This window comes from Callorhinus ursinus, unplaced genomic scaffold (genome assembly GCF_003265705.2).
Source record: "Callorhinus ursinus isolate GAN/ISIS: 27379988/994484 unplaced genomic scaffold, GSC_fseal_2.0 scaffold10, whole genome shotgun sequence".
NCBI lineage: Eukaryota > Metazoa > Chordata > Mammalia > Carnivora > Otariidae > Callorhinus > Callorhinus ursinus.
The window spans coordinates 40,556,229-40,584,063 of NW_027397072.1; the positions used below are offsets into that span (position 1 = coordinate 40,556,229).

General features: G+C 46.6%; 2 protein-coding genes and 1 long non-coding RNA gene across 4 annotated transcripts in view; 1 reads left to right on the forward strand and 2 right to left on the reverse strand.

Moving 5' to 3' along the window:
- The window catches only part of TGOLN2 (trans-golgi network protein 2), a 4,606-nt gene extending 3,896 nt beyond the window's left edge, over positions 1-710 (reverse strand). The window contains 2 exon segments of the mRNA XM_073897472.1: positions 1-343; positions 569-710. The exon segment at positions 1-343 is cut by the window's left edge and continues 4 nt beyond it. Coding sequence (XP_073753573.1) covers positions 1-343; positions 569-614 — 389 coding nt within the window. The 5' untranslated portion in view covers positions 615-710.
- A 10,744-nt stretch (positions 711-11,454) lies between these two features.
- The window catches only part of TCF7L1 (transcription factor 7 like 1), a 151,576-nt gene continuing 135,195 nt past the window's right edge, over positions 11,455-27,835 (reverse strand). The window contains exons 5-12 of one of the 2 annotated variants that reach the window (XM_073897462.1): positions 17,747-17,879; positions 16,625-16,727; positions 16,308-16,391; positions 15,415-15,558; positions 14,570-14,729; positions 14,378-14,485; positions 13,520-13,595; positions 11,455-12,384 (exon numbers count right to left, since the gene is read on the reverse strand). In XM_073897462.1, coding sequence (XP_073753563.1) covers positions 11,951-12,384; positions 13,520-13,595; positions 14,378-14,485; positions 14,570-14,729; positions 15,415-15,558; positions 16,308-16,391; positions 16,625-16,727; positions 17,747-17,879 — 1,242 coding nt within the window. In that variant the 3' untranslated portion in view covers positions 11,455-11,950. Of the gene's footprint in view, positions 12,385-13,519; positions 13,596-14,377; positions 14,486-14,569; positions 14,730-15,414; positions 15,559-16,307; positions 16,392-16,624; positions 16,731-17,746; positions 17,880-27,835 lie in introns of both variants that reach the window. The other variant, XM_025867630.2, reaches the window with a different exon arrangement.
- On the forward strand, positions 12,415-17,434 carry LOC141373594 (uncharacterized). Its single transcript, XR_012379766.1, has 3 exons — positions 12,415-12,429; positions 15,621-15,804; positions 17,179-17,434. It is a non-coding gene; the product is annotated as an uncharacterized lncRNA (long non-coding RNA).

A 27,835-nucleotide genomic window follows, 5' to 3' on the forward strand; every position in this document is an offset into this window, starting at 1 on the left:
GGGCCTTCTCCCGTGGACTGCGGCCGGGATTTCTCTTTGTCAGGGCCTTCTCCCGTGGACTGCAGCCGGGATTTCTCCTTGTCAGGGTCTTCTCCCAGGGACTGCAGCTCCGGCTTCCCCTTTTGAGGGCCTTCTCCCGTGGACTGTAGCTCGGCCTTCCGCTTGTTAGGGTCGTCTCCTGTGGACTGCAGCCGGGATTTCTCCTTGTCAGGGCCTTCTCCCGTGGACTGCAGCTCGGCCGTCTTGTCAGGGTCGTCTCCTGTGGACTGCGGCTCGGCCTCGTCAGGGCTGTCTCCCGTGGATTGCACCTTTAACTTGCCAGACTGTTCCTGTGTTCGGAACACTGAAATAGAGAAACCAGTTGGTACTGAAAAAAGGATGGCCAAGAGAAGGGAGCCCTCAGAGCTAGAAGAGACCGAGGCAACAAGCAAACGGGAGAGGTGAGTGATGGCAAGCGGAGGGGTGGCTATGGCAGGGAAGAAACGAGTTCAGAGAGCGACCCGGCCGCGGTGAGGATGGTGGGCCTGAAGGTGACAGTAGGATCATCGGGCGTGGGGAGGGGTCTTACCCGCCGCTGCGACGCTCAGCACGACCAACACAACCAGGAACCGCATTCTGCACGGACTGTGCTTCCGCCCCCCACTGTTCTCGCGAGATCCGTCCGCGCACTCTTAGTGTTCATAGCTCCGCCCCTTCCTGCGCGCGTCTTTCCGCCGCACGCCCAGGCGAGGGGAGGGGCTTAGGAAAGGGCCGGATTGGTCGGCGTTTCAGACCTTTCGCTTCGGCTGTGGACCCGTTCTTCAGTGCAGGCGTCGAACAACTTCTTTCTTTTCCAGGTTTCTTCGCTGCGTAGCTGCCGCCGCAAACGTCACCCCATTTTACCTTCTTTTCCCTTGTACTTCCGAGACAGTCTTGGCAGAGCCAGAGCTCCCTGGCGACGGATGGCCCCACGGGATTGAGGTCGCTGGGACCCGGCTCCTCGGCTCCATCCTCTGCTCACATTTTTAAATTTCTCCCTTTCTCGTTTTTCTTTGCTCGTAGCTCACAAACATGTTGAGCTCAGGTCTCTTCGATCTGGAAACAAAAACTCATTCCGTCGCCTTTGTAGCGGGAGCCTTCCCGTTCCAGTTTCTCTTTCCTGATCCCCCGGGGACTGCCCTCCGAGGTTCGCCAAAGATCTTTTCTAAAAAGTATATCCTTTTTCTGGTCATGAAAGTTATTCATATTCACGTAGAAGATTTAGTGAACGTATTTATAGAAATAGAAAACAAAATATCCCACTCTTCCGGGATAATCACTACTAAAGTTTTAGTGCGTTTTCTGTCTTGCAAACATTTTAGTATTTTTGATTTGGTAATACATCCTAGTGGTTCAGGAGTCAAAATGAGATTTTTTTTTTTAAAGTATACATCAGAAAGTTCTTGCTCCCTACCATTCCACAGGTTACCACTTAGTTTGTGTTTCTATGTAGTGTTTTATTTATTTTCTAGTGTTTTTTTTTTTTAAGGTTTTATTATTTTATTATTTATTATTTGAGAGACACACACACAGAGCACCAGCAGGCAGACGGAGAGGGACAAGCCGACTCCTGGCTGAGCCGGGAGCCCAACATGGGGATTGATCCCAGGACGCCGGGATCATGACCTGAGCTTAAGGCAGACACTTAACCAACTGGTGTTTTTGTTTGTTTGTTTTTTAAAATATTTCATTTATTTATTTTGACAGAGAGACAGTGAGAGAAGGAACACAAGCAGGGGAAGCAGGAGAGGGAGGAGCAGGCTTCCCTCTGAGCAGGGAGCTTGATGTGGGCTCTATCCCAGGACCCTGGGACGATGACCAGAGCCGAAGGCAGACGCTTAACGACTGAGCCACCCAGGCGCCCCTAGTGGTTTTTTTTTTTTAAGCAAATACAAATGTACTTATTTTTTCCTCCGACTTTATTGGTGTATTTGTTCTTTTCCCTATGCATACTCATTTTCCTCCAAATTGGTATCATTGGGTAGTTTTGTATCCCACTGTTAAAAGTGCTGTTAGTTTATACATTAATTGCTGCTTTATTTTTTTTTAAAGGTTTTATTTATTTATTTGAGAGAGAGAATGAGAGATAGAGCACATGAGAGGGGGGAGGGTCAGAGGGAGAAGCAGACTCCCCACCGAGCAGGGAGCCCGATGCGGGACTCGATCCCGGGACTCCAGGATCATGACCTGAGCCGAAGGCAGTCGCTCAACCAACTGAGCCACCCAGGCGCCCCTAATTGCTGCTTTAAATCGTTTTATAATCATTTGCCAGGTTAGCTGCTTTGTAGACTGGTTTTAAAAATGGTAGGTCCTAACTTAATGGAGCATGCAATCTAGTGGGGAGCACAAATATTAATCAAATACTTATGCAAATTGTGTGTGTGTGTGTGTGTGTGTGTGTGTGTGGTGTGTGTGTCTGTGTGGTGTGTATGTGTCTGTGTGAGTGCACATTCTAAGAAATGCCAAGAAAGCAAAATGCAGAAACCATGAGCTCTATTGAGAAAGGGACCTTTGAGTGGAGGAGCAGAGAGTGTAGGTCTTTCCCAGGTGAGGCTGAAGGGAAGAGGATGAGCTCTCTGGGCTGAGTGTACAGCATGTGCAAAGGCCTGGAAGCAGGTGGGAACCTAATATTTTTCGGAAGTCTAAAGATGAGAACAGAATTGCCAGATAACAGAGAATAAGGAAAATGGCAAGGGGTGAGGCTGGAGCAAAGCCAGATTTAAGGAGTAAATGATCTGGGAGTTGTCCAGAATGTAAGTCTTTGTGCTACACAAAAGTATATCAGAAAATATTCCAGTTAACTCAGGTTGAAATGTAATCCCACCAAAAAGGACTACAGCTGCCAGGGCAAATAACACTCCTCTGTAGTCTGTTGAGTACAATATTGAGGTTACATGTCAGGCAGTTCCAGTCAATTGAAATTCTTCAGAATTTCAAGGAACAGTACGTGGCATTGAGATACAGTTTTCAGGACCCAAGTGTTTTGTTTGTTTGTTTTTATTTTTTTTAAAAGATTTTATTTATTTGATAGAGACACAGCGAGATAGGGAACACAAGCAGGAGTGGGAGAGGGAGAAGCAGGCTTCCCGCTGAGCAGGGAGCCCGTTGTGGGGTTTGATCCCAGAACCCTGGGATCAAGACCCGAGCCGAAGGCAGACGCTTAACGACTGAGCCTCCCAGGCGCCCAGGACCCAAGTATTTTGTTATTTAAAAACCCTTTAATATGCTTCCCAATGTTTTTCTGTTGTAAGAAAATCTCACACACATCCTCAATACTGAGGAGAGAGTAAGAATCAGAGAAGTAGGGCTTCTGGGTGGCGCCGTTGGTTAAGCGACCAGCTCCTGATTTTGGTTCAGGTTGTGATCTCAGAATGTGATATCAGGGCCTTGAAATCGAACCCCAAGTCAGGCTTCACGCTCAGCAGGGAGTCTGCTCAAGATTCTCTCTCCCACTCCCCTTCACCCCCATCCCCGCTGGCGCGCATGCCTGCGCGCTCTCTCTCTCTTTTTTTTTTTTTTTAAATGTTTTATTTATTTATTCATGAGAGTCAGAGAGAGAGAGAGAGAGAGAGAGAGAGGCAGAGGCAGAGGGAGAAGCAGGCTCCCACCTAGCAGGGAGCCTGATGCGGGACTCGATCCTAGGACCCTGGGATCATGACCTGAGCCGAAGGCAGACGCTTAACCATCTGAGCCACCCAGGTGCCCCTCTCTCTCTCTTTTAAAAGAAGGATCACAGAGAAATTTTTTACCAAATTAATTCAGAAATGTGATTCTGCTCTGGCTAAAGGATGTGAACTGGTAAATGAATCTGTTTCTGAAAGAAAATTCTCTCCACCTCCCTCAAATAAATATTTGGCTAACATTACAGGATATTGGCTTGGCAGGAGTGTGTGTGTAGGGAAGTGAATAAAATTGTTAAGCTTGACCTGGTGTCCACGTGAGTAGGCAGGAGAGTAGAGAAGTGTCCAAAGCATGCAGAGTTTGGGGGCCATGCCTAAGGGTTTATATTTTATTTAACAGTAATGAGAAGCCAAAAGAGGTTTAAGTAGGGGAAAGATATAATCAAGTTGTGAAAAATTTTTTTTAAAGATTTTATTTCTTTATTTGACAGAGAGCGCGAGAGTGGGAACACAAGCAGGGGGAGGGGGAGAGGGAGAAGGAGGCTTTCTGCTGAGCAGAGCAGGGAGCCCGATGGAGGGCTGGATCCCAGGACCCTGGGATCATGACCTGAGCCAAAGGCAGATGCTTAATGACTGAGCCACCCAGGTGCCCCAAGTTGTGAATTTTTGAAGATTAATCTGGTTGTAGGTTGAAGAATCTACTCTTGGAGTGGAGAGAGAAGAGTGGATTTAGGAGTAAATCAGCAGACTGTTTCAACAGTTCTAGTAGGACTAACGCAAGGACAATGAGAATGGAAGGAAAAGTGAGTAGACTCAAGATAAATTTGGGAGGTAATACCAGCAGGCCTTGGAGAGGGACTGGATTTGGGGGCAAGGGGTGATGGTGAGGAAGGTGTGGCGAGTCAGACTTTGTGGGGATAGGGCATAGAAAATGAATTTGCTTCTGGTGGTATAAGATGCCTATAAGACAGTCAGATGAAACAGTTAGAGAGGTAGTTGGAAATGTGAGCACAGCATTCAAAGGTAAATATGGAAACCATTTTCCTAATTAAATATTGTTCAAAAAACATGACTGTTAATGGCTTCATAAAAACATTTATAAGGGGTACCCGGGTGGCTCAGTCAGTTGGGCATCCAACTCCTGGTTTCTACTCAGGTCATGATCTCAGGGTCCTGGGATCAAGCTCTGCCTTGGGCTCCACACTCAGCTGGGAGTCTGCTGGAGATTGTCTCCCTTTCCCTCTCCCTCTGCTCCTCCCCCTGCTCTCTCTCTCTCTCTCTCAAATAAGTAAATAAAAATTTAAAAATAATAATAAAGGAATTTATCATAAATTTTGTCACAGTTCCCTTATTACTGGAGATCTGAATTGTTTTCAGTTTTCTACTGGTAGTAACTATTATTATCAGGTACTGGCTAGGTGCATTTTAAGATGAGGGAGACCCTCAAAAAGATTAAGTAACTTGCTTAAGGCCGTGCTGTTGTCTTACCCAACATTTAATAGCAGTGAGTATTCATCATCTGCCAATTTGGTAGGAGAAAAAGTCCCTAACTGTTATTCTTTAATGTTTATTGCATAAGTAGTTTACATGACCTTGGGCAATTTACCTAACTGTGTTAAGTATTAATTTCTTCATTATGAAATGGGAATAAAAGTGTTGAGAATTAGATAATTCATATGGAGTATTTAACCTAGTATCTAGCATATAATTAAGACTTCCCAAAGTTATTATTATTATAATTATATGTTCATTATATAAAAATTTTAAAAATAAGGATAAGCCAAAGTAAGAAAATAAAAATATCTTGTAGTCCAGAGCTATTGTCATGAATATTTTGCTGGTTTTTCCTTTTTTATGGGTGTCTATGTACACATGATAGATTATTAACTGAAAATAAAGCAAGTTACAAAACCATACATACAACTGTTCCCTACAGGTCCTCTTTGTAGTTTCAGTGCTAGAACTAGTCATGTCACTTGTCTTCTGGGACACGTTTTCCACTGTTTCTTTACTCAACATCCTTTGAGGGCTTTCAGTTGTCATAGAACTGAGTCTTTCTATGAGGAAAGTGAAATCAACAGACTGAAATATAGCACGGAGTTGAAGTAAGATAAGGAGTTAGATATTTCAGTAGAGTGTTGAGGGCAAAACCTGTATGCAGTGGGATAAGTAGTGAACGGAAGGTAAGTAGTAACTACCCTTTTCTGGAAGTTTGCATGTGAAACAGAGGGTTTCAAGTTATGTAAGAGGATTGAACTTTTTTGTTGACTGAGGGGAAGAACTCATTAGACAAAGTGACCGAGATTACAAGGTACAGAGATGAACAAGGTCAGAGTTGAAGGGTTGGGTCTAGGGTGCAGCAGAGCAATTGACTTTGGATTGAACCACAGGTTGACTTTGAGACCTGTGGACATGCAGTTAAAATGGTTAGAGGGTGAGTAGAGATTTAGGTGGGGATGTGGGAGATCAAAATCTCAGCCTCAAGTTTCTTGATATTCTAAGAGGCAAGGCAGTCTTCAAGAGTGGGAAGGTGGGGACTGAGTCGTCGGGGGTTTGAGAATGGTGACATGGAGTTGTTGAGGGGATTTGGAGAGGAGCTGACAAAGGTCAAGTGTAATAACCAGTGAGTGGCACAGAAGGTCTGGCTGATGTTCGGCATCACAAATCAATTGTGGCACCTAGTTGATTGTGTGGTTCTTCTTTAGGCAGAGCGTCTAACTGGAATAGGATTAGAGAAGGCAGATTTCAGCACTAACCCCTAACTCACACCAATTTTGGCTTAAGGGAGTGGTAGCAAGGATCTTTAATAAATCTTAAATTTTCCTTGTAACCCTTCATGATAAAAACACTTAAACTAGGAAAAGAAGGGAACTTTCTCAACCTGAAAGAGGGCATCATACCAAAATCTCACAACTAACATTATACTTAGTGGTAAAAGACTGGAAGCTTTCCCTCTAAGATTAGGAACAGACGGTGATGTCTGCTCTTACCATTTCAACTCTGTACTGGGAGTAGCCAGGATAATTTGGCAAGAAAATGAAATAAAAAGTATCCAGATTGGAAAGGAAGAAGTAAAACTATATTTGCAAATGATGTGATCTTGCATATAAAAATCCTGAGGATTTTCTAAAAATTTATTTTATTTATTTATTTTTTAAAGATTTTATTTATTCATTTGACAGAGACACAGCGAGAGAGGGAACAAAAGCAGGGAGAGTAGGAGAGGGAGAAGCGGGCTTCCCGCTGAGCGGGAAGCCCGATGCGGGGCTTGATCTCAGGACCCTGGGATCTTGACCTGAGCCGAAGGCAGATGCCTAATGACTGAGCCACCCAGGCGCCCCTCTAGAAATTTATTAAAACAAGTTCAGCAATGGCGCACCTGACTGGCGCAGTTGGTAGAGCATGCAACTCTTGATCTCAGGGTCATGAGTTCAAGCCCCATGTTGGACATGAGCCTACTTTAAAATAAACACACACACACACACACACACACACACACACACACAAGATCAGCAACGTTATAAGATGTGAGATCAATATACAAAAATCAATTTCTATACATTTGCAATACACAATCTAGAAATTGAAATTGTTTAAGAAACAATTCCATTTACTATCAAAAAGAACAAAAGAGGGGCGCCTGGGTGGCTCGGTGGGTTAAGCATCTGCTTTCAGCATAGGTCATGATCTCAGGGTCCTGAAATCGAGCCCCGCATCAGGCTTCCTGCTCAGTGGGGAGTCTGCTTCTCCCTCCGCCGCCCAGCTCGTGCTCTCTCTCTCTCTCTCTCTCTCTCTCTCAAATAAATAAATAAGTAAGTAAGTAAATAAATAAATCTTTAAAAAAAAATAAAGAGGCAGGGGCACCTGGCTGGCTTAGTCAGTAGAGCATGCAACTCTTGATCTCGGGGTTGTGAGTTCAAGCCCCATGGTGGGCATAGAGCTTACATTAAAAAAAAGAAAAAAAAGTAATATTTTTTTAAAAAACAGTGCAAAACTTATACTCTGAAAACTATAAAACATTATTGAAAGAAACTAAAGACCTACATAAATGGAAAGACATTCCATATTCATGGATTGGAAAATTTAATTTTATTAAGATGACTATGCTCCCCAAATTGATCTACCAACACAATCTCTATTAAAATCTCAGCTGACTTCTTGGCAGAAAGTGACAAGCTGATTCTAAAATTCATGGAAATGCAAGAGACCTAAAAGAGCCAAAACAGGCTTGGAAAAGAGCAAAGTTGGAGGACTCACCCTTCTTAACTTTTTTTTTTTAATGTAAGCTCTATCCTCCATGTGGGTCTTGAACTCACGACCCCGAGTTCCAGAGTCACATGGTCTACTGACTGAGCTGGCCAGGTGCCCCAATACTTCCCAACTTTATTTATTTTTTTAAGGTTTTATTTATTTATTTGAGAGAAAGAGAATGAGAGATAGAGAGCACGAGAGGGAAGAGGGTCAGAGGGAGAAGCAGACTCCCTGCTGAGCAGGGAGCCCGATGTGGGACTCGATCCCGGGACTCCAGGATTATGACCTGAGCCGAAGGCAGTCGCTCAACCAACTGAGCCACCCAGGCGCCCCAATACTTCCCAACTTTAAAACTTACTACAAAGCTATAGTAATTAGGATGGTGTGGTATTGGCATAAAGACATATAGATTAATTGAGTCGAATTCAAAGTCCAGAAATAAGCCTCTACATGTATGGTCAGTTGATTTCAATGAGGGTCCTAAGACAGTTCACTGGGGGAAAGAATAGTCTTTTCAGCAAATAGAACAGTCTGGGACAACTGTCTAATAAGCATATGAAGAGATGCTCAACATCACTGGTATTAGGTAGATACAAATCAAAATCACACTGAGATACCGCTTCACACCTACTGGGATCGCTATAATAAACAGACAAAACAGAAAAAAATGTGTTGGTGAGGATGTGGAGAAATTGGATCCTCACACGTTGCTGGTTGAAATGTAAAATGGTGCAGCTGCTATGGAAAACAGTTTGGTAATTCGTCAGAAAGTAAAAACACAGAATTATCATATGACCCAGCAATTCTACTCCTAGGTATATATCCCAAAGAATTGAACACAGGGACTCAAACATTATACTTACATGTGATGTTCAAGGGAGTATTCTCAATAGCCTAAAGGTAGAAACAACCCATGTATTCATCAATAGATGAGTGGATAAGCAAAATGTTTATATAAACAATGGATTATTCTGTTATAAAAGGGAATGCAATTCTGACACATGCTACAATGTAGATGAACCTTGACAGCATTATACTAAGTGAAATAAGCCAGACGCAAAAGGACAAATACTGTATGATTCCACTTATATGAGGTACCCAGAATAGGCAAATTCATAAAGAGAAAGTAGATTAGAGGTTCCTAAGTCTTTGGGGAAGGGGGAATGGGGAGTTAATGTTTAACAGGTAGTTTGTGTTTGGGATGATGAAAGCGTTCTGGAAATTGACAGTGGTTATGGTTGCATGATGTTGTGAATGTACTTAATACCACTAGGTTGTCCATTTAAAAATAGTTAAAATGGTGAATTTTATATTATACATACATTTTACCACAATAAAAAAAAGCTATGTCTGAGTGGGGTAAAAAAACCTGGCAAGTACTCGTAAAAATGGCAAGTGAAGACAGAAGTAGTTTATCAAGTCTTTAAAAAAAAGAGGAATGAAATGCTAATCCATGCTAGAATGTGGACAATGCTGGAGAACAGTGGGCAAAGGCAGGCACAAAAGGGCAAACAGTTTAGGATTCCACTTACACGGACTACTTGGAATAGGCAAATTCATGGAATGAGCAAGTGGATGAGAGGTCACGTGGGGCTGTGGGGAGGGGTAATGACTCAGTGGTCATATAGATTCTGTTCAAGGGGATGAAAAGTTTTGGAAATAGTGGTGGTGGTGATACAACATTGTGAATGGAATGAGTGCCAGTGACTTGTACATTTACAAATAGTTAAAATGGCAAATTTATGTCACATATATTTTACCATCAAAAATAAAGGAGGGGCACCTGGGTTGGCTCAGTGGGTTAAGCGTCCGACCCTTGGTTTTGGCTCAGGTCATGATCTCAGGGTCGTGAGATGGAGACCCACGTGGGGCTCTGCCCTAGGTGTGGGAGCCTGCTGAAGATTCTCTCTCCCATTGGGGCGCCTGGGTGGCTCAGATGGTTGAGTGTCTGCCTTCAGCTCAGGTCATGATCCCAGGGTCCTGGGATCAAGCCCCACATCGGGCTCCTGGCTCAGCGGGGAGCCTGCTTCTCCCTCTCCCCCTGCTCATGCTCTCTCTCTCTCTCTCTCTCTGTGTCTCAAGTGAATAAAATCTTTAAAAAAAAAAAAAAGATTCTCCTTCTCCCTCTGCACCCACCCCCACCCCTCCATCTCCCCTCCAAAAATAAGTAAAAAATAAAAAACGGAACGAAGTACTGATACATGCTACAGCGTGGATGAACCTTGAAAATAGCAGGTTGACAGAAGTCAGTGAGAAAGGACCATATGTGAGGCACCTGCCTGGCTCAGTCAGTAAAGCCTGTGAGCCTGATCGCAGGGTCATGAGTTCAAGTCCCATGCTGGGCGGGGAGCCTACTAAAAGCAAAAAAAAAAACCCCAACACACCCATGCACACACACAAATACCAGATGCTGTATCATCCCATTTATTATTTTTTTAAAAGTTTTATTTTTTTAAGTCATCCTTACATCCAACGTGGGGCTTGAACTCACCACGCAGAGGTCAGGAGTTGCATGCTCTTCCGACTGAGTCAGCCAGGCAGTCCCTATATGACCCCATTTAAATGACGTGTCCAGGATAGACAAATCCAGAGACAGAAAATAGATTAGTTGTTGCCTGGGACTGCACGGTGTGAAGGCAAGAAATGGGGGTGACTTCTAAAGGGTCTGGGGTTCCTTTTCAAGGTGATGAAAATGTTCTAAAATTGACTATGATGATGGATACACAACTTGAACATACGAAAACTACTGAATTGTACACTTTAAATGGGTAAATTGCATGTTATGTGAATTATAGCTCAGTAAGGCTGTTATAAAAGAAATTGCGGTGCTAGGTACCATGCAAAACCACCAAAGGATGCCCCTTACATCTTGGCAATTATAAGAAAACAAAAAAAATAAAATAAAATAAAGATTTCTCTCTTTGGATCTCAGTTATCGATACTGACGGGTCTCTGTACATTTGAGGCTGGAAGTTGGGTTGAATTTTTCTGTCAGGCATGTTTTTGTATTCTCCCCTCCAACCCCCTGCAAAAATCTAGCACAGGGCTTGCTATGAAGATGGGGGCTTGATTCAAACAAAAGGATTGAAATACTCAGAAAAGGTCTTGCAACTGCAATTTTATTTTCTTTTGTGAAAATAAACAACTGGAAGTTTAAATTGCTCCAAAAAACCCCATAAAAACAAAAAGAAATACACACAGAAGAAGCATGTGAGGTGATAGGGGGAGGGAGGAGGGCGTTTAGACCTTTGGCAGATTGTGCTAGCACGGACCCAGGGGACAAGAGCAAGGCCTTGGGGCCAGGTCCCATCTGCCACTCTGGGACGGTGAGGGGAGGTCTTGACTGGTGAGGGGTGGCACAGAGACTTCTTCACCGAGAAAGTGGCGGGCATCTTGAATCCCTTTCAATGTGGGGAAGGACCATTTCAGAGGACCTCTTTGCCCACCCAGAGCTGAAGGCTGTTGCGTTAGGGCCCACTGAGGGAAAGGGGACGCTGGTGAAGACAAATCAGGCAAAGGTGGCTTCTCATGGGATGACAGTCTTACACTGGGCAGAGGACGAAGAGGAAGGCAGTTGAGCGAAGGAGAAAAACTTGGCGAGGTCAAAGGGAATGTCCAGGAATGGGATCTAGAGGAAGAGGTAACAGGCCAGAAGTCCAGCCGTGGCCGACATGCGGACCAGGAAGGGGAGGGTGGCACGTGGGACTGAGAAGCGGGAGCGGGGCAGAGAGGCAAAGAGGTAGAGAGGAAGGGGTCTTCTGCCCAGGTCCATCCACCACTGCACGTACAGGAAGAAGAAGAAGAACACACTACTTTTCAGTTCTCTTTCTTTTAAAGATTTTTTTTTTGTTGTTTTGTTTTGTTTTTTAAAAAAGCCTTAAGATCAGCTACTGGTTACATCTACAAAACGTAAAGTGCTGTTGCTACCAGTCACTTTACAGAACAGTCCAGAGTGGTCAAATATTGACCAATAAAGTTTCCTTTTTTTTTTTTTTCTTTTTTCTTCTGAATCCTTACTACTCGACGAGTCACTTGACGGCCTGCATAGGTCAGGGGGCAGCTCAGTGGGCAGACTTGGTGACCAAGGAAAGAGGCTGGGCCTGGAGGACTGGGAGGGCCTGGTGGGCGTGGAGCGCGGCCGGGAAGGAGGGGGGAGAAGTCAGCAGAGCTGTGGGCAGGGACCCGAGGGGGAGTGGCCGGGAGAGGAGCGGGGGCTGGCTGCCCATCTGGCCGGAGGAGGTGGCTGTCGCCTTGGCTGACAGGAAGGCAGCCGAGTGTAAAGCCAGCTGGGCCCGGCTCTCCGGCTTGGTGGTGAGGGAGAGGGGCTGGGCTTGCTCCGAGTGCGTCGCCGCGGGGGCAGCCGGGGACGCCAAGGCTGCGGAGGGGGTGGCCGGGGAGTCCAGCATGCTGCCGTGGGAAGAGGCAGGGCTGTCACAGGACTTCTCAGGAGGCAGGTACTGAACACATGGCTTCTTGCTTTTGGAGGCCAGAGCACCTACGGGGACAAAACACAAGAAAGACTGAGCAGCTAGTACTGTGGGTGAGGAGGAACACAAGAACGCCTACCGGGAGGGAAGGGCGGGGGGCCCAAAATCCAGGCTTTCAAGAGGAGGAAGCCGCACTGGGGGACACCTAGAGCATGGAGAAGGGGCAATGCCAAAATGCCAAAGACCTATTCGGTATCTGATAGGAGGGAAAAAAACTAAGGCTATCACATCATCCCCTTCCCTGCCTAAATCTCAGCACTTTTGGAGACGGATCTCCATTCGATTTGCTTTGAAATCTCTGGCTTACGGTGCAATCAGAGATGCATAGCACCCGCGAAGCGGTGAGGTGTATAACGGAGTGCGCAGCACATACATACTCTACTCATCTGTACTCCTACGTAAATAAATGTACAAATCATATCGATGATGGAGAGGGAGAGGGGGAGAGAGGGAGAGAGGGAGAGAGAGAGAGAGAGAGAGAGAGAAGGAGAGAGAGAAAAGAGATTAAAAGCACTTTAGCTGGTACCAGCAGTTCTATACTTGTCCAGAGTGAGCACGAGATGAGAGGTCACCATGCTAGGTGTGATTCCGGTGTGAAAAGACACAGTACATAATTTTGGCACAAAGTGACCCCGAAACCAAGCGAAGTTATTTTTTTGGGTGTTCAACCGACCCAACCTTGGAGGAACACCTGCTTCTATTTGGTTCACGAATAGGTGGCATGTCCATCTCTCACGTGCCCCCTTCCTGAGGGAATTTCAAAGATAATTGCAGATACCATTCATTTTTGCCTGGCACATCGATTTTTAGAACCCTCAAATAAGATGCAACTCAACTAGTTGAGTTGAAAAGTGCCTAGGTTTTGAAGTGGGAAAGTGGTGGCATCAAATCCTGCCTCCGCCATTTAACAAGCAGAGTGGGAAGATCCACCCTCTCTGAGCCTCTTAATTCGTCATCTCTAAAAGGGGGTAATAATAACACCCACCCGAGTATGCAAGAGGCTCCCATGTGGCAGAGGCCCTGAGAATGGTAGCTGCGACCCAGCAGCGCTGTCGCTGTACCCTACAGAGAGCCCGGAACGATGCACGACAGGTTACCACCAGGGCGGCCGTTAGAAGAGCTGGTGCCCTCCTAAGGACTCACCCTCCGCCTCTTGGACTTGCTGCTGGGACTGTGTCTGTGACAGCTGCTTTTCTCTCTTCCTCTTCTTTTTCTTACCCTGAAAATTATGGCCACAGAGAGGGTAACCAAGGGGCAGCATAACTGGCTTTTCGGGGGGACTCCCAGACACGAAGTGGGGGAGCCCAGGACATGGCCCATACTGCCCCGACCCCTCCCTGGGGGCGGGAGCTGGCGGTGGAGGGGAGCTGCTCAGGTCACGCAGCCACAGAAGCCTCTGAGGCAGAATGAGCCTTGCTGGAAGGTGCCCTCCCGTCCCCACTCTATTCTTCCCTCCAACCCGGGGTCCTGGCCTTCTTGGAAGGCCTCATCCCTTCAGTGCCCTCGGGCTTATTTTTCCATTTCCCTCCCTGGAACAGTGTGGTTCTTGATCTTTTCTGAGGGGACTCAGGCCCCACCGAAAATCTAAGACAGCTCTGAAGGCTCCTACCAGAAATAAAAAGCAAATGAGAACAGACATACAAAAACCTGTCTAGTTTCGAAGAGTTATTAGCAATGCCAGCCGGGGTTCACACATCGCCCTCTGAGCCCCAGGTTCGGAGCCCTTGGCCAGCAACACCCCCACCACCAGAGCCTGGACACAGCTCGCGCTGCGTCCTGAATTATGGAATCAAGGGCTGAGTCCACTTCAAATGAGAGGGCTACAAATTCACATCGGTCCTTAGGACACCAAAGCCATGTCCTTGTTGATCTCCTGAGAACGGAGGTGCCTCCCTTATTCCCGGAGAAATACAGCCTCCTCCTGGGCCCTAAGAGGCCTCCGTAAGCGGAGCCACCTCCTGCTCCCGGGGGGCTGCTCTCCGGGCCCGACGGGCCACTCACGTAGTTGTCCCGGGCTGACCAGGTCGGGTAGAGCTGGGAGTGAAGCTGCCGCTCCTTCCGGGCCAGTTCGTAGTACTTGGCCTGTTCTTCTCGGGACAGGTTGTGCCACTGCGGAGAGAGGTCAGAGGTGACAGGGAGCGAGGAGTGCAGGGGACGCCGCCCCGCGTGGCCCGGGCCGAGAGCGGGCCTTACCTTTCTTCCCAGGATTTGGTTAATGGCCGCACTTTCCTTCAGGGTGCACTCAGCCACCACCTTGGCCCTCATCTCCTTCATATACAACATGAAGGCATTCAGAGGCTTCTTCACGTGGGGTTTCTTTTCTTCCTCCTTTTTCACCGTGACGGGTGATTTCCTGGGAAGTCACAAAGCTGTCGGTTAGTGTGTGTCGGTGGCCACCCGGCCCGTGAGCCCTGGCCCTCACTGAGGCCAAGGGCCGCCTGCCCCCGGCGAGCGGACAGGAGCTGCTCGGGCGCTCGGTGGGTCAAGCCGCTCGCAGCACCTGAGCATCCCCCACGAGTGGTTCCCAGCCTTGGAATGACCTCAGGCCGTGTTCTATGAGGAACTGGTTCCCCGAGGAAGGGGCAGAGGGTGGTGGGGAGGGGCGCTGGCGACAGGTGACAGGGAGGGGGCGAGGCACTTTGGGCAGAAGCAAGAGGGGGGTCTCCTGTGCCAGGGGGCGCTGACTTGGGGGCTTTCCTGCTGGCTTTATGGCTCAGCTGACAAAGCCCTGGCCTTGGTGACAGTGTGACCGGGCGAAAATCCTCCCTTCAGGGCTCACGTTTTTCCTGTGTATGGGGGAGGGGGAAGGAAGCCAAAAGCGCTCCAGGGTTCTCTTTCCGCCTCTAAATCCCGTCCAACTTCCCTGACTGCGCGCAAAGAGGACTCTCAGAGAGCACGGGAGCAATCCCCAAGAGAGAACAGGATGCGGCGGAGGGAGGCCGCTGGCTGCCCTGCTAAAGGCCACCAGGGGAGAAAAGTAAATGGCGTTTTGCTGCTCAGAGACTGGCCACCCCGCACCCAGGCCGCCTGATACTCACGCGCTCACGGCCGGGCTGAGGCTGGGGGGCGCCGGCTCCTGCTTGACGATGGGGGGGACGATGGCGGGGTGGGGGATCCCTGAGGTGGGCAGACCAGGATGGGCCGGAGCCACCATGTGAGGGGAGAACCGGCTGGAGACCAGGCTGTGTACCAGGTGGGAAACAAGGGACGACAGAGGGGTTCGGGCTGACTGCTTGCCACCCAGCAGAGGACGTGGTGACCGCCTGCCCTGGTGGCAGAGCTGGGCAAACACCTCTGCCAAGGCAGCCTTTGAGGACGGACCGGGAGCGCGTTCACGGACCCGCGACGGATCCAGGTTCGGCGAACACCCAACAAACCTCCCTTCCCGCACAAAGGCACGGGGCTCCTCTAGCTGATGCTGGAAGCAGGTGGGATGAAAAACACACGCAAAAGAAGGTGGAGCAGGCCAGAGGCCAGGGCGCTCAGTGGGGAGATAAGGGCTGTGGGTTGCACTTCCTTTGTCACCAGAGGCGCCACTGTCACGTAGATCTGGCCTCTGAGACAGAAGCCCCCTTTACTGTTCCCTCTCCTGACATCATTTCAGGAAAAACTCATCTTCTCCCAGTCTCTGGCTTCAGTGCCACAAAGCCTAGCACGTGGGGCGGACGTGGGGGGAGGCTAAGGGCTAGGGCCTTGAAATTCTTCCCTTAGAGAGATGGGAAAGGAGTGAGCCGAGTCTGTGGTCTCCATTCCGACCACGGGGCACGAGGAGGTCCCTTAGCAAAGAGGGGTGGGGAGGAAAGGTGAGCCCGTGCCTCCTAGTTTAGGGCCAGAGAAAGCTTTCTGAATGGTCAGAAATGGCAAGGACACTCGTCGAGGGCCACTCTCTACAAGGCCACGTCACGCTCACAGACCCGGTCCCGGGACTCACCTGGACATTGAGGCGTTCATGGCGAGGGCAGGGTAGGGGTGCCGGAAACCACCAGGAGGGAGGGAGTACATAGGCTGTCCTTGCCTAGAAGGGCCAGGAGCAAGGACATCTGGTCAGCACGCTGGCTATGGTGGGACTGCTCAGGACAGGGAAGGAGAGGGGGCTGGGAAAAAAGCATAATAAAGGGCAGGAAGGAGGAAGTAAGAGTAAGAGCCGTGGGCTTTGGGGAGAGGACCCCACTGTGGCGGGTGGGGGTGCTGCTGCAGGTACAGGAGGCAGAGGGCGGCAGAAGGAAGGAAGGTGGTGAGTTTCCTTACTGTGGGACGAGCCAGCCGAGGGGATGGGGGATTTGTCCGACAGCTCCAGGAGACAGTGGGTAATATGGAGACAGCTCAGATGGGTGAGGGGGCCGGGGGATTCCTGCTTCAAAGAGACACGTGTCAGTCTCTTCCTTGGCCCTCCCACAGCACCTGGAACTAACCCCAAACCGGAAGTCCCTTGCCCTATGTCCCCAGGCGTGCCGGAGCTTGGAAGGACTTTCTTTCAGTGTCCTGGCCCTGTCACCTCCCCAGCTCTGCTGGGGTCAGGGACATTTTTGGGGAAGGCAGGACTAACACGGCTTCTCTCTGGCTACCTGGATCCCACCTCTGTCATCACGAGTCATTTCCAGCTGCTTATATAGGAGTCATCCAAGAAAGGGACCGGAAATCCTGGACTGAGAGACCCAAGATATCCCCCAGAGTCACCTGCTAACTCCTCCTCCTCTAGAAAACCTACCCCATTCGTGGAGAAGTGAACTTTGCATTTCTAGTCCACATTTGTCCTCCTCATTGTCTGTAACTTACAGTAACTGTGATTTCTCTTTAAACAGGGGCTCCAAAAATGCTTTGAGCCATGACCACTCTGGGAATTTGATGAGGCTATGTCTCCCTGGGATGGACAGTTCTGGTGAACAAGTTAAAAAAAATAAATAAAAGCCAGCTCAACCTTAGTGCTTTATAGCTATACTTAGAAGTCAGGTCAGACTGGTTACTTTTGAAAATGTTCAGTATAAGGCAAAGGTCTTGGTTAAGGGAGGCACAGAGACAGCCCACAGCTGGGCTAGACTTCAAGGACAATGCAGACGATTTCCCCCCCACGTCCAGCTCATTCCACCCCCAAAGTATTAAGAGATTCTCACTGTGGAGCCAGGCCCTGTGCATTGCCTCATATAATTTCCTTTTATCCTCACAATGCCTCTATGATGTGAAAGGGACACAGGAAACACAGATGAAAAATCTGAAAAGGCTAATGTTAGTGGGCAAGGTTATGGGCTCTTGGGAGTTGGAGACATGACCTGAGGCCAGGGCTGCCTGATTCCAGGGCCGTGATGTTCCCCGAGAAGACAAGCCTGGCCCACTGGAGCTCTGCATGGGGGCCAGCAGAGTTGGATGACTCACCTGTCTTTGGATCGATCTCTGGGGAGAGGTGCGTGGGAGGGGAGCCAGGGGAGAAGTGGTCGTTGCTGTAGGTGATGAGGGGCGTCAACGGGTGCATGTGATGCGGGGGCTGAACAACAGGAACTTTATTAGACTGAAAGACAGAGAGAAAAAGACTAGACACAGTTGCCAAGGAGACAGAGTCCAACCTGCTGTTATACACTGTGTTCAATACGTGCCAGGTATTTTCCACGCAACAGCCCATCCAGCCCTCAGACAGCCCTGGAGAGAAAGGAGCAGTCTACACATCAGGGAAAGAACCAACAGAATTAGAGGAGGGATTACACCCACCCTCCAAAATCCCCTCTTCAAAACAACATACATTCACTTCATGTATGCTGGGCGGTGCTAAATGCTCCAGGCTATTGAATTATCAACTGTGCTCTGTGTAATCTCAGTGAGGTTTAAAAGGTTCAACGCACCCTTTCCAAATAGATTTCATAGAAATAGTAGCTCACAAGTTCAAGTCTGAGACTGGGAACAGACCAGTGGGGAATTGTCCTCGTCAGACCTCATGGAACCAGCTGTCATGTTCAGGCTTTTCAGACACAACCCAAGAGCACTTAAAACAGGTCTCTCTGTAGCACTTCAAACACTGCTACCTAATTACCATACTTCCTTTAAAACACCAGCAAATGTAAGAAGTACAATTATTCTATAGAACTATTAAGAAGAAAAAAAAAACACTGGCATGCCATTGACGCACCCTGATTTCAGATATGAAAATGGGAAAAACCTGTGAGTCCTACAATTGGTGAACTGGATTAAATTGTTTTAATCTCATCTGACTTAACAATAAGGAGTTTTATTATAAAAACAACTACAATTTTTAAAAAAGATTTTATGTATTTGAGAGAGAGGGAGAGCTAGTGCACAGGCAGGGGGGGAAGGGCAGAAGGAGAGGGAGAAGCTGACTCCTGGCTGAGCAGGGAGCCTGACGAGTATTTGATCCCAGGACCCTGGGATCATGACCTGAGCTGAAGGCAGACGCTTAACTGGCTGAGCCACCCAGGTGCCCCAAAAGAGCTATAATTTATTGAGCACCCCACTATAAGCACAGCGCTAGGCAATACATCTGCTCCTTATTATAACTTAGCAAATTAGCCATGATTATCCCCATTTGCGGGATGAGAAAACTGAGCTCAGAAAGATTAAGTGGCTTAGCTCAAAACACAGAGCTAATAAATGGCAGAACTGGATTCATACCAGCCCTTTGCGGCTCTTAACAAACCAGAGGGTTTTCTCTGGTAATACCTGCGTCCCCAAGAGCCCAATCAAAACATACCTGTCAGAGGGGGGAGGGGGATGGGTTAGGGTTAGGTATTGAGGAGGGCACGTTCTGCATGGAGCACTGGGTGTTATGAACAAACAATGAATCATGGAACACTGCACCAAAAACTAATGATGTAATATATGGTGATTAACATAACAATAAAAAAATAAAAAAAAAAACATACCTGTCAGAGAGAAAGAACTGACATACAATTTTTTTTTTTGCATGATAAGGTAAATGAGTTACAAGCGGAGAAGAGATTTGCTTTACAAAGAGATCTGCAAGATGGATAATGATTTGGAGGCAGCCCAAGGGCTAGAATTCCAAACTGCTGTCTTCCCATTTGAATTTTTCATTTCATAGATTCTGGGAACGTTTTTGTCCTTTCTCATGGTGCCCATTTGTTGTTCATAATGCAAACTCCGATCTGTACATTTATGTATCCGTGCTGACGGTATTCTTGCTCTACTTCCAGTAGGTTAAGCAGAGACAAGAGGCAGGGTACTGGAGCAAGGTCCCCAACCAGGATGCCAGCTCCCAGACCCGCAGATAGGAGGCAGAGAATTCAGACTGTTCATAACCGTAACCACTAGGTGGCGCCGGCACATGACCAGGCGCTGCAGAACCCGCCTGGAACAACCTCCTCTCACCTCCCAACCACCGTGGGCTCCTTCGACATTGCCTACAAACTCTAAAATTATTTTTCCCCTGTTTCCTTGCTGACTTTCGAAGGTGTCTCCATGTACACGAACATATAGCGCAAATAAGAGTATAGAAATTATTTTAAGGTCAGATTTCTTGGAACCTAATGTATCTAAATGATGCATTTGGGTTTCCTGGAAACAGCTTTGTCTAAAGGATGATTTTTAGTATCATAAAAGCAACAGAATTATTATTAAAGTGATAATAAACGATGAAAGAATTACACAGAATGATTACAATTTTTTTTTAAAGATTTTATTTATTTGGGGGCGCCTGGGTGGCTCATTGTCTGCCTTCGGCTCGGGTCATGGTCCCAGAGTCCTGGGATCTGGGATCGAGCCCTGCCTCGGGCTCCTTACTCAGCAGGAAGCCTGCTTCTCCCTCTCCCTCTCCCACTCCCCCTGCTTGTGTTCCCTCTCTCGCTGTCTCTCTCTCCGTCAAATAAATAAACAAAATAAAGTAAAAAGATTTTTTTTTTATTTTTTATATGTGAGAGAGAGTGTGTGTGAGTGGAGAAAGGAGAGGGAGAGGGAGAAACAGACTCTGTGCTGAGCGCAGAGCCCGATGCAGGGCTCGATCTCATGACCCTGAGATCATGACCTGAGCCGAAATCAAGAGTCAGATGCTTAACCAACTGAGCCACCCAGGAACCCCCAGAATGATTACAATTTTTAAAAAATATATAAAGCTCTATGTTAAAAAAAAAAGGCTAGTTGCTAAAAAAAAAAAAAAAAGACTAGAAGCACACCAAAATGTAAACAGTAGGCATGTTTGAGTGGTGGAACTATGAGTAATTTTGTTTTTCTTGTTTCTATTTCTGTGTTTTCCAACTTTAATTATTGTCTATATTAAAAAGTATACTTATGGTGAATACAGAAGAAAGAAAACACAAACTGTATTATACAGCATTTAGAAAACACAATCAGGGGCACCTGGGTGGCTCAGTCAGTTGAGTGATAAGACTCTTGGTTTTGGCTCAGGTCATGATCTCCTGGTGGTGGGACTGAGTGGGGCGTCAGACTCTGTCCTCCATGCGGTCTGCTTGAGATTCTTTCCCTCTCCCTCTCCCTCCCTCTCTGTTCTTGCCCTTGCTCATGCTCTCCCTCTCTCTCTCAAATAAATAAATAAAACCTTTAAAAAAAGAGAGAAAAGAAAACATAAAATCACACTAGCCTAACCCACATTTTGGTGTATCTCCATTCATTTCTACTTCTTCTAGATCTGGCTTTTTACTTATCGACTTACATTGTTTATAGCCATCTTTTATTAAATTAATGTTTTCAGCTTTTTTTTAAACATTTTTTTTAAAGTTTACTTGAGAGAGAGCGAGTGAGAGAGAGCACAGAGGGAGAAGGAGGGCTGGATGAGGGGCTTGATGACAGGACCCCGGGATCATGACCTGATCCGAGGGCAGATGCTTAACCGACTGAGCCACCCAGGCGCCCCCATTTTTTAGCTTTACTGAGGTATAACTGACAAATAAAAGTGTAATATATTTGACGTGTACAATGTGACTCTTTAATGTATGTATGTATACCCATCTAAACATACTTCCTAGCATTATGAAACCCTGACTGCCCATGTGCTGTTGAGTCTGGCCCCATCAGAAGCTGGTACACAGCACTGAATATGTAGCAAAGGACAAGGCAGGGAAATGTGAGTTACATTAAAAAGTGTAAGTATTCTCACTTAAACGCTCTGTGAATTATTCTTGGTTCCCATTAGGTGGCATCACTGTCTAGAAAATGGACTGGGAGGTGGTGGGTTCACAGAAAGAGAAAGGAGGGTAAATCCTTCCTAAGTCAGTCTGGGAAGAGGCAGCCTCTGGGACCGATAATAGAGAACTGCTCTCTTTGCAGCTGACCCAGGGAAGGCTCTCCTTGGAGGCTACCGTTCCAGTAAAAGTTTCCACTCTTTTCTCTCCTCAGCTACCCTCAGGAGCAGGATGTCTACAGCATACACTCAGGCCAAGGGTAGGAATGCTGGGAACCAGTCTACACCTCTCAGTGGAAAACCCCAGCACAAACAATGTGTACAGGCAAAGGTACAGGGTTCACTCAGCACTGTAGCCGAGGCCAGATTTACCTGGAGAGCATCTCAGAGCCATCTCGGGCCTGAATCCTTTCGCAGTCACACAGACCAAACCCTTTTCCAGTTCAAGTGCTTCTCAAACATTTTAGTCTGTTTCTAGAGGTGGTGCAAGCCAACCTTCTTCTTTAAATTCCTTGTCCCCGAGGAAACAATACCTTGTCTCCCACCATTCAGGACTTAAATTCAAGGTCAAAGAAAAGCTAGCACCACACAGCTCCAACATAGACAGAGAAACCACCTCTCCACAAGGCCCCTCTCATCCATCCCTCTCCTGCTTGTATCAGGAACTTGCTGGAGGCCTCCACAGAGCCTCCTGGCTCACACTATTCTTTTCTTTCCGATCCTGACTTCAGAGATCAGAAGGATAAGGTTTTGTAGATCTGGCAAAGATGAGCCTTCACTTTGTGGTACCACTCACAAGCAGCCACAGACTCACCAACAGACTGCCCAGGGAAGATACTGAGAGTCCTCGGGGTTGCTGACTGTATCTGATTTTATACATTTAAGAAATCTGTTCTACCTACATCCATTTGCTGTTTACTGCTGGAAGCGACCTTCTCTGTGGAGGCCAGAAGGGGACCTGTTTCCCCCAAGGCAAGGCTCTCTGCTGAGAATATTCAACAGCCCAAGAAGGAGGGTTTTCAAGGACTTGCTGGCTCTGGCCACAATGTTCAGTGTTACCCCTTCTATCTGTGACAGATGATTAGTTAGGCTGGGGGTGGGGGGAGGGATCTCCAATTTTTTTTGGTCATATAACTTAATAAAGTATCAGTTCTGCTGTGTTTTGTTTGCTGGCTGGTGGTTTGTGCTCTCTAGTAATATTTTCAATTTAAGGATACTGCAGGAATCTTTTGAAGCTACCTGTACATTTCCTTATGGGTTATGTTAGTTAAAAGTAATGTGTAAATCCACATAGCTGGGCTCAGGTGAACTGCAGTACGCTGAAAACCAGCAAGTAGGTGAAATCCCTGCCGTCGATCCCCTCACATTCCATAGAGTAAAGATGAACTTCTTCCTAATGATTTTAGATTAAGACATAAGGGACAGTGTTTTCACTCCCACCCCCTACCCTCAATGGAACATCCTGTGTCTGCACAGCTTTTTAGAGATAACCAACTGGAATCACTGCTCAAGCTTGGACAGAGAACAATTTTCTTTGCATATGTCCCACTGCAGGTCCTAGGAGATCCTTCCTTAAGCTCCTTCCACAATTCTTTCCTATCCTTATACATCAGCATATCACTTAAATAAATATTTCCTCTACCTAATGAGAGCTCATCAAGTGTTGGAAGAGAAATACCTTGTTCTCTCAGGTCTTCTCTTTGTTTCCCTCATTGGCCACAGTCTCTGGACTCCTCACTATTTTCTGACCATCTGTCTCTAAATTACCCTCATGTCTTTCTTAAAATTAGTAAAATATTCCAGAGGGAGATGACCGGTTGGTAGTACAGAAAATAAGATTGAAAGATTTATATTTGGTAGAACTAGGGCCATATAGGAACCTAATTTAAGTTGGTGGGACCTCATTTCTCTCTCTCTCTCTCTCTGTATGTACACACACACACACACTCTCTCTCTCTCTCTCTAACAAATACTACTTGAAGGCAAAACATACACTCTTGACCATTCTGTCATCGTATCTTATTAAAGAAAGGAAGTCTGAATGTATGTTTCCTATACAGAATTTTCCTCTGTGGAAAGAAATGGAAATCCACACTTTTATTTATTGGATAAATGTTTGTGGAGACTGTCTACACAGCAGGCACTTGAGTTGGGCAGCCAAAGGGTTGGAGGCTAATCGAGCAGAGATGGAAAGAATCTTGGGCCTCTGATCACATGGATGAACTGCTGAACTAGTTGGTCCTACAGAAAACACCAATCACAGCAATAGGAGCAGCCAGATGAATTCCCTTCTTGCTTCACCACGGCGGGGTGGGGAGGAACAGGTATTTATTTTGTTGTACCTATTATATGCCTGGTACTGCTCCAGGTCTTGCGAATGCACTAGAGACTCGTCTATTTAGACACAAACACCGATTCTCAGGGTACCTATGTTCTAATTGGAGAGATGGACAATAAGCAAAATTAAAAAATAATGTCTTAGATATTGAGAAATGCTAAGGAGAAACACTAAGTCAGGGCAAGGGTTTGAACAGGGAAAGCCTTGAGGAGAAAATGACTTTTGAATAAACACCGGAAGGAAGTGGGGGGCAGGGCCTGCGGACAGGTTGGGGAAGAGCGTTTTGGCAGAAGGAACAGCAGCGTGGTGGCTGTGAGATGCTTAGCATGTCTGAGGAGCCACAAGGACGCCAGTGGACTGGAGCAGAGAAGAAAATGACGGGAGGGTCTCTACTACCGTATTAAATGCTTTCTGAGCTCCTCATAGGTGGCAAGCCACAGAAGCCGTAAAGACAAAGCCAGGCAACGGGTGAGAGAGAATGTTTAGGGAACTGGAATGTGTTTCGGGTCCTTCTAAGCAGGGCCATATTTTTGAGGTCCTTGCAAATAGGGTTCACGTAAAATTCTTGGGATAAATCTTTCCTCATCAAAACTCTCCCTGTCCCAGGGTTTGCGGGCATCCTGAATGGCAAAAGAAAACCCTGACGTTACCTTTACTTCCGTTTCTTTGACACTGGCCCCCCCCTTTTTTTTCCCTGCATAAATGCTTGTAGGAAAAAACGCTTAAACCCTCACAATTCAAATTCAAATCATTGTCCGGATGCACATAGGTGAATGCCAATTTTCATTTCCCTTCTAGAATTCAGGTGAACTCTTCCAATCTATAAATTCAAGTGTTTGTTTTTAAAGCCCAGTTTCACTTCTATTTATTGCCTTTTGTCGTTTTCGTTGGCTTGGTCTCTTTGTCAAGAACACTATTTGTCGACTGGTTTTTTTTAGTGCCTCTCTATCCATTGCCATCTTTTCTGTGAGGGTCATCAATGCATGGATTGGACTTGCCACCATGTCCATTCTGCTCTACAGTAAGATTCATGAGCGGGAAGAGAGGAGGAAGAATTCCCCAAAGCTAAATGCTCAGTAGCAGAAACTAACAAGTTTGATGAAAAAAAAGGACACTTACGTGGCTTCAAAGCCTCTCCCCACAGAGAGCGCTTATTAGTTACAAGCAAGAGAGAGAGCAATGTCACAGTGGATACACATGGCAGACACCACCTTAACTGAATGATTGAAGCTGACATCCCCGCTATGGGGACGAATGGACACGACATCAGTGCAGTAGGGTTCTTGCCAAAAACACATGACCGGAGTCCAACCACGAGGAAACAAACAAACCCAAATGGAGGGACAGTCTACAAAATAGCTGATCTGTGCGTCCCAAAAAATGTCAAAGTCGGGAAAGACAAAGGCTGAGGAACCCTGGTACAGCAAGGGAGACAAGGGACATGGCAAGTAAATGCCACATGTGATCTTGGATTGAGCTCTGGCCAGGAAGAAGCACATGGCCGTAATGGACACTATTAGGGACATTTGCCCAAATCTGAATATATATTGTGGGTTAGAGAGGAATATGAAATGTTCGTGTCTTGATTTTGATAACTGTCCTGTGGTCATTGTAAGACAGTATCTTTGTTCTTAGGAAATACATCCAAAGTATTCAAGGGTAAGGGGTACAATGTCTCCAACTTACTCTCAAATTGTTTTTTAAAAAAAATTCACACATATATGTGGATGTATACACACACACACACACGGAGAGAGAGAGAGAGAGAGAGAGAGAGAGAGAAAGAGAGAGGGGCAAAGCATAGGGCAAAATTTCCGAATCTGGATAAAGAGCATATAGGAGTTCCTTGTATTAGTCTTGTAATTTTTCTGCAAGTTTAAAAATTATGTCAAAATAAAAAGTTAATACTGTGTAGTAAGAAGTGAAATCTGTATTGGAGGCAGACCAGAGCAGCAACAGACTATGGGATGAGTTTTGAAGTGCTTTGGGTCCGCAGCAGGTGTACTGTTGAAAAGATGGAGAAACTATGTGCAATTTTAAAAGGGACATCACGATAAATGTTTTAAGTTGAGAACTGGCATGCTCAGCAAAGCCAGATTTCTCGGCTCAAGGCAGAGCAGCAAGGCGGCCCTTCTTCAGAAGGAGGGCTTCCAGGCACTGGCCTGGCAAGGGGACCTTGGACACGAGGCTCGGTAAGCTGTTTCTGAGAGTGGCCCGATGTTTAATGGCAAAACGGGGTGTTTACTATTTAAAGGAAGCATTTTGGTCATCTTCTAGAAAGCACCTGATAGGTGCATGCACAAACACACAAACACAGAAGAGAATGAAGTGCTGTATCACAAAACGTGTGTAGGTTGCGGGATTATAGGTCTTTTTCTGGGCACTTTGGCATCTTCCCAAGTGTTCTACATACCACAAGTCTTACCTTCATGGTTTCAAAAAAGACTTAAAAAAAATAAAGGTCCCATATGAGAAGAGGGAATGGAGCAAGGGGGGGGGGCTTATAGGCTGTATTACCTTTCCCCTGATGAGTTATTCTTCCATTCATCCACAGGGGTTCCGCTATCACCTACCCTGTGCTAGGCATTCTAACAGGTGCGGGGTAAACGAACGTGAGCAGAGCAGACGTGATTCCTATCTTTGAGTTGGTTATGTTCTAGAAGTGCATCTATTTGTTTTGTGTGGCTGGGCACAGTACTCCAGGGAGAGAGGAGGGAAAGATGGGGGCCAGGCACATGGGGGCTGCAGAGAGGGGTCTGGATAACAGTCTGCATGCAAGGAGATCACAGTGATCAGATATTACAAGTCGTTACATATAAAATATCACAGCTATTCCATTTTTAGAGCTTGTTTTTAAAGCATAAAATCCAAGTAGTAATAACACTTAACTCCATCCCCACCCTGGCCCGGTTATGGCTTGTTTATACACATTTCCTTGACAGGCAGCTTTGACATGACTCACTAAATCTCTGCCAAGTATGCAGGCTGTTTCCTTCATTTGCCCTTCTCTCAGGGCAAACCTCATCTTAAAATATTTTGCTTGTGATTCTAAATGAAACCTCCTAATTGAGTGTTTTCAAATTTCTAATAAAAACGCCAGTGTCCAGACCTCCACAACTACCTCCAGAAACCTCCAAGTCCTGCTTACAGCTCCAGCCTCGAGAAGCTAGCACCTAGTAAACTGGGATCGTCTCTAGCTCCTTCTTCCCGAAGTTCACCTCTGACTTACAATTAGGGCAATGATTCTCCATTCTACCCCTTAGAATCTCCAGGGGAGCTTAAAAAACTAAGACAGCAATTCCACCCCAGACCTATTAAATCATATCCTTGGCAGAGTAGATGTGAGATTCTATAGGCTCATTATCTATTACCTTTTCGATCTGTCCACTTGAGCTGGCCCCTAATGCAGGCCCTCATCACCCCTCAGTCTGCTAATTAAACAGTACTTTAATCGCTCTTTCCTTGTCTTAAAAAGAGCAGCAGTGGTGATGGCAGCAACAGCAGTGAGCTGACCATCACTGAGGGCTTACCTCGTGCCAGGCACAATTCTAAAATCATCACAACGCATGGGCTCATTTGCACACAATTCTTGAGGTCAAGTCCTCTTCTGGTTCCCATTTTATAGACAAGGAAACCAAAGCAACGCGAGATGAAGTAACTCGGCTAATGCTGCACCAATAGGAAGGGGCAAGGCTGGAGTTCAAACCCACGGTGTTTACACCCTCCGACACATAGATGGTGCTCCCCGGCTGTGTCAGGCTTTGCTCCTACACACACGTGTGTCTCAGAATCAGAATGAGATGCTCCGACATGAAAACTGAGAATGGAGGCTTCTCCGTATCTGTAGCATTGCAAGGTAACGGTAAGTTTCCCCCAATACATGTTTCTTAAGCTTTTGAGGCGTGTTTCTGCCTTTTTTTTTTTTTTTTAAGATTTTTATTTATTTGCGAGAAAGAGAGAGCACGAGCAGAGGGGAGGGGCAGAGGAAGACAGAGAAGCAGGCTCCCCGCTGAGCAGGGAGCCC